Consider the following 6,000-nt stretch of genomic DNA (forward strand, 5'->3'; position numbering starts at 1 on the left):
CCCTCCCCCCAGCAACCCTCAGTTTGTTTTGTGAGATTAAGAGTCACTTATGGTTTGTCTCCCTCCCGATCCCATCTTCTTTCATTTATTCTTCTTGTACCCATTTAAGCCCCCATGTTGCATTTACTTATTTTCCAGAGAGAGAGAGAGAGAGAGAGAGAGCGAGCGAGCAGGGGTGGGGGAGGGCGAGAATACAAGCAGGGAGAGTGACAGGCAATGGGAGAAGCAGGCTACCCCCCTCGTTTTTTAAAGATTTTATTTATTTATTTGACACAGAGAGAGAGAGATCACAAGTAGGCAGAGAGGCAGGCAGAGAGAGGGTAAGGAGGCTCCCGACTGAGCAGAGAGCCTGACACATGGCTTGATCCCTGGACCTCGGGGTTATGACAAGAGCCAAAGGCAGTGGCTTAACCCACTGCACCACCCAGGTGCCCCCAGGGTCCCTTTTGAACAAGGAGCCTGACGTGGGACTTGATCCCAGAACCCCGGCATCATGACTCAAGCTGAAGGCAGATGCTCAACTGACTGAACCACCCTGGTGTCCTTAAGAAACCAAATTTGGTTAGAGAGGAGAAGGGAGTTGGGGGAAATTGGAAGGGGAGGTGAACCATGAGAAACTATGGAATCTGAAAAACAATCTGAGGGTTTTGAAGGGGCGGGGGAGGTGGGAGGTCGGGGTACCAGGTGGTGGGTATTATAGAGGGCATGGATTGCATGAAGCACTAGGTGTGGTGCAAAAATAATGAATACTGTTATGCTGAAAATAAAAAATAAATTAAGAAAAATTAAACAGGAGAAAGAAACCAAATTTAAGCCTCTCAATTCATTCACCTAGCTTCTTTGGGAAGGGCATTTGTGTTGAAACCCTACCATAAGTAGAAGAAAAATTTAAAGTCAGTCTGGAGATATTCAGCCCTATTCACTGGTACAAATAATTTCTCTTTGCATAAATGTCAGTGTGTTTTTTTCTTGAGGCCTCTGGGCAATAAGACAGGAAAACCAATTCATTGTTAAAATTAAGACTACATGTTATACTCTAAGTTTTTTGTCTAAATTTCTACATTCCTAGAATTTCTTGTACATGCAAATCTTTATTCTTTTCACTTCTTTACCCTTCAAGTTTCCCTCAAGCTTTCTTTCAACACAAATGATAGGTTGTAATGAGTTATAATTAGGGTTCTGAGCCTTGTGCATGTACATCCATGCATGTGATTTTGTTTCCTTGAGATAAAAATGTACATGAATATACATACACTTCCATATACACAATTCTTATTCTTGAAAAATCTTTGCACCCAACAATGTCCACTCATTTCATCTCTCCTCACAGCACCTCTTAAATTTAGGTTTATGATTCCTCATTGCCTTTAGAAGAAAATGAAGGCTGGAAGGGTTATACCTTAACAATTGCCTAACAAAGCAGTTAGATTTATTATGCACCTTTTTGGAGTTCTCTGGTAGTGGAACAATGAAGTGCATCTCCTGATATTTCAATGACTCTTTCAATTCTTAGAGTTGTACATTTTAATATGTACAGTTTATTGCATGTAGTAATGCTACAGTAAATAAATTGGAATTTAAAAATCCTAGTGAAGCATGACTCAAGGTCAGAAATGGTGCATGGTTAATTGTCACACTTATTGGGGTGGGGGAACTGCCTTCCAACTGTGAAAAAGCAAATTCTCAATGTGGATATTAAAATAGTGGGTTAAATTAAGACAATTCAGTTTTGATAAACTCATTTTTTTGCAACTAGAAGATTAGCCCACATATATAAGAGGAGTAAAATGACATAAATTGTTCAAGACAGAAGAACAGTACAGCCAAACACCTCATGGATGAACCTTAGAAACACAGTGTAGAGATTCCCAACTCACTTTAAACTCATGAGGAGCCCTGAAGATTTCCGAACAGCTCTCTAGACTACAATCCTCTTCAATAATAAAGACTTTATGTTAAGCCATCTTATTTTAACATGCTTTGCATGCAGCAATAGCTAACTGATAATGATCAAATCAGGAGGAATTGAGGGCATTTGTAACAATCTGATGCTTTTTACTCTAGGCATTTTTCTTTTCTTTTCTTTCTTTCTTTCTTTCTTTCTTTTTTTTTTTTTTTTGCATTACCTTGTTTTATTTTTATTTGAATTTTAGGTCATTAACATAGAGTCCAGTATTGGTTTCTGGAGTGGAATTCAGTGATTCATCACTTACATACAATACCCAGTACTCATCCTCATCATCAGGGAGATAGAAATCAAAACCATGATGAGATACCATCTTATACCTGTTAGAATGGCCAAAATTAACAACACAGGAAACAACAGGTTTTGGCAAGAATGCAGAGAAAGGGGAACCCTCCTGCACTGTTGGTGGGAATGCAAACTGGTACAGCCACTGTGGAGTACAGTATGGAGGTTTCTCAAAATATTAAAAATAGAACTACCCTATGATCCAGCAGTTGCACCACTAGTCATTTACCCAAAGGTTACAAAAATACAGATTTGGAGGGATACATGCACCCCAATGTTACTAAGAGTATTATCAACAGTAGCCAAACTATGGAGAGAGCCCAACGTCCATTGTCTAAAGAATAGATAAGGAAGATGTGGTGTACATATACAATGGAATATTATTCACTGTTTCCTTTGAAAAATGTGTCTTCTTGAACAACAAATACAAATACTAAGCCTACATTTTAAAATGTTCTTTGCCCTTCAGTGTTTTTATAAATATCCAAGTGGATACACAATTGTAAGTTTATCAATATATAGTTATACACACCTTCCCATTTGTTTTATTAATAAGACATGATTAGTGAGAAAGAAAAAAAAATTGAAATAGCAGAGGTTACTGTGCCCTTCACTCCACTCAATAATTCAGTGAGCTCATACCCTGCGCTGAAACATGAACCTCTCTGGTTTCTGCTGTGCAGAGATCTTGGTACAATAGAGCAGAGCAGGGCCCAGAACACTAGCTAACCACTGTATATGGTGCTCAAATGGAGAAAAATAATCATCTGCTCCAACACTGCTGGAAGACTTGTTTGTGCTTGGCTTAATGAAAAACTATGTATCTAGGCATTTTGCTGAATACTTGAAGGTAGCCTTCATAACTACTCTTTTCTACAACATTATCTCATGTAACTGTATTAAAAAATTACTCCTTTGAGGCCTCATTGAGGTAACATGGAAAGGCTGAAAGGACATGTTTGTATGTACACAACTTGTTACTCTGAATCACATACCTGTACGGGAATCTAAGCTTGCTGGTGAGTCATCCTGTGATTATAAGGATCATATACAGTGGATAATACTACTATTGTCCATTTCCTGCCCCTTTAGAGGTTATGACAAAATTTTAAAGACTGAAGATATTTCATTTAGAGAAATGGAAAAAAATCATGTTTGTATGTGGCACTGGAAAATTTCAATCAGAATCCAGAAAATAATAATATAACCCCCCAAATGCTACCAATCTTACATACTAATGAATATACTTTATAAATGGACCCCTGATATTCTATAATTCAATGAGTGGATGAAATGCATGATAAAGAAATATTTTGCATAGCAATAAATGTATGATTTAATATTTTTGCTTCATCATCCTTAAAGTCAAGTGAGATTTTAAGGCCATATTGTGTTCATTATTTGTTTTTCCATATTTGTTTTTCTGTGTAGTTCCACTTGGAGACATAGATTCTATTGTTTCTTTTGCCAGTGACTGTGGTATGCATGGTGGACACAAGCTGTGTAACAACAGGATCCTAATGTGTAGAAAAATCCGCTTCATCAGCTATAACCACCAGTATGTCAAAGTTTGCATTCTCAGGAAGAGCAGTTAGGGTAGTGACAAGAGGAGTTAGAGAGGAGAAGGGAGTTGAGTGAAATTGGAAAGGGAGGTGAACCATGAGAGACTATGGACTCTGAAAAACAATCTGAAGGTTTTGAAGGGGCAGGGGGTGGGAGTTTGGGGGAACCAGGTGGTGGGTACAGATTAAAGAGGGCACAGATTGCATGGAGCACTGGGTGTGGTGCAAAAATAATGAATACTGTTACACTGAAAATAAATTAAAAAAATGAAAAAAAAGGAAAAGAAAGGAAAGGAAAAATGATCACAAAAGTGAAACACAGTAGTTTCAGATTTGTCTCTTATAAATTTATATAAATAGCTGTGACTCACTATGATATATTTTATTTGAGAAGAAATTATTCTTAGCACATCCATGTTGTCCTTTGAAATAAGCAAGAATGTCCAAATATTTCACACCCAAGGTTAGGAACAACATTGAGAGACTAGGCTAATAACAAAGAAAATCTCTTAGGTATCAGAGGTCACACAAAGCTTAATAAATTGAGTTACATATATTGTAGTAAAGGTCAAATTTAAAAAGTAGAAATTTCAAGAAAAGAATTAGAAGAGGTGTTCTCCATTTCCACAGTCTGACCAAAGAATCTCAACATTTGGGTCAGGCAATCATGGGCACTTCCTCAACCCAGGACAATTGGCCCTTTAACACCTGCTATCCCAGAGACTCTCATCAGAGCCTCCTTTATGTCTTTGTTCCTCAGGCTGTAGATAAAGGGGTTCAGCATGGGTGTAACCACCGTGTACATCACTGAGGCTACTGCACTTGAGTGGGAGCTCTGAGTAGCAGCAGAGCTGAGGTACACTCCTAAGCTGGTACAATAAAATAAGGAGACAACTGAGAGGTGAGACACACAGGTGGAAAATGCTTTGTACTTGCCCTGAACTGATGAAATCCCACATATGGAGGAAACTATCTTAGAGTAAGAGTAAAGGATCCCAATGAAGGGGCCACCAGCCAGGAACATAGCTGCAAAATACATCACCATGTTATTAAGAAAGGTGTCAGAACAGGCAAGTTGGATCATCTGATTGAGTTCACAAAAGAAATGAGGAATTTCCAAGACTGTACAGAAGGACATCCTCAACACCATTAAGCTTTCTAACAAAGAATGTAGGACGCTTATGATCCAGGACCCCAGAATCAGAAGACCACAGCGCCGGGGGTTCATAATGACTGTGTAGTGCAAGGGATGACAGATGGCTACAAAACGGTCATAAGCCTTCACAGTCAGGAGTAAGACATCCAATCCTGCAAAGAGTATAAAAAAATATATCTGGCTGAGGCAGCTTTTGTAAGTGATCAATTTTCTCTGAGTCTGGATGTTCATCAGCATCTTGGGGACAGTGGTGGTGGTGAAACAGATGTCTACAAAGGAGAGTTTGGCAAGGAAGAAGTACATGGGAGTGTGGAGGTGGGAATCAGAGCTGACAGCCAGAATGATGATCAGGTTTCCAAACACAGTGATCATGTACATGGAGAGGAAAAGCCCAAATATGAGGGGCTGCTGTTCTGGTCTCTCTGAAAATCCCAGAAGAAGAAATTCTGAAACTCCTGTAAGGTTTCCGGGCTCCATGGGTTGGGAGTAACTATCAAGATATAGAAAACAAATGACCAATTTCACACAAACAAGTGTTTTTTAACGTAGTGTAATTGTTACCACTTATATTTTATAACCAGGAAATAAACTTCAATGTATATGTGAGGTCTCATCCCATGAGGACATCACATTAAAAAATTCCATTTCCATCTTAGTCTGTTTCCCTAGCATAATATAAACTCTCTTTTTACTGATAATACTTTTCATTCCTTGAGAAATACATGTTGAGTATTTATCATGTCCCAGGCACTGTTTAGGTGATGAATATAGGGTGCTAATGAACAATATCCTTATAATCCTATGATAGAGAATGTAAGTGAATACTTAAAATCAAACAAGATGTCAGATAGTGACAGGAGTTGTGAAGACAAGGAAAGCAGGTATAAAGGAGAGAATTGATGGGGTGTTATTTAATTTTTTTTTATACTGGACCTCCACGCAAGACCTGCAAAGAAGGTGACATGTAAACAGGACCTTGAAGGAGACTGAGGTTATATCAGGAAGTGTGTGCCCAATGGGAGCAAAGGTCA

At 38.6% G+C, this 6,000-nt stretch overlaps 1 protein-coding gene across 1 annotated transcript; it reads right to left on the minus strand.

The window, feature by feature from the left end:
- Positions 1–4,492: 4,492 nt before the first annotated feature.
- On the minus strand, positions 4,493–5,446 carry LOC131823661 (olfactory receptor-like protein OLF4). The gene has a single exon (XM_059160269.1). It carries the CDS (start codon positions 5,444–5,446, stop codon positions 4,493–4,495), a length of 954 nt encoding a protein of 317 aa, XP_059016252.1.
- Positions 5,447–6,000: the final 554 nt, after the last annotated feature.

This window comes from Mustela lutreola, chromosome 2 (genome assembly GCF_030435805.1).
Source record: "Mustela lutreola isolate mMusLut2 chromosome 2, mMusLut2.pri, whole genome shotgun sequence".
Classification (NCBI taxonomy): domain Eukaryota; kingdom Metazoa; phylum Chordata; class Mammalia; order Carnivora; family Mustelidae; genus Mustela; species Mustela lutreola.

Coding starts and splice junctions, on each gene's coding strand:
- LOC131823661 (XM_059160269.1), bottom strand. CDS start 5,446: ATGGAGCCCGGAAACCTTACAGGAGTTTCAGAATTTCTTCTTCTGGGA.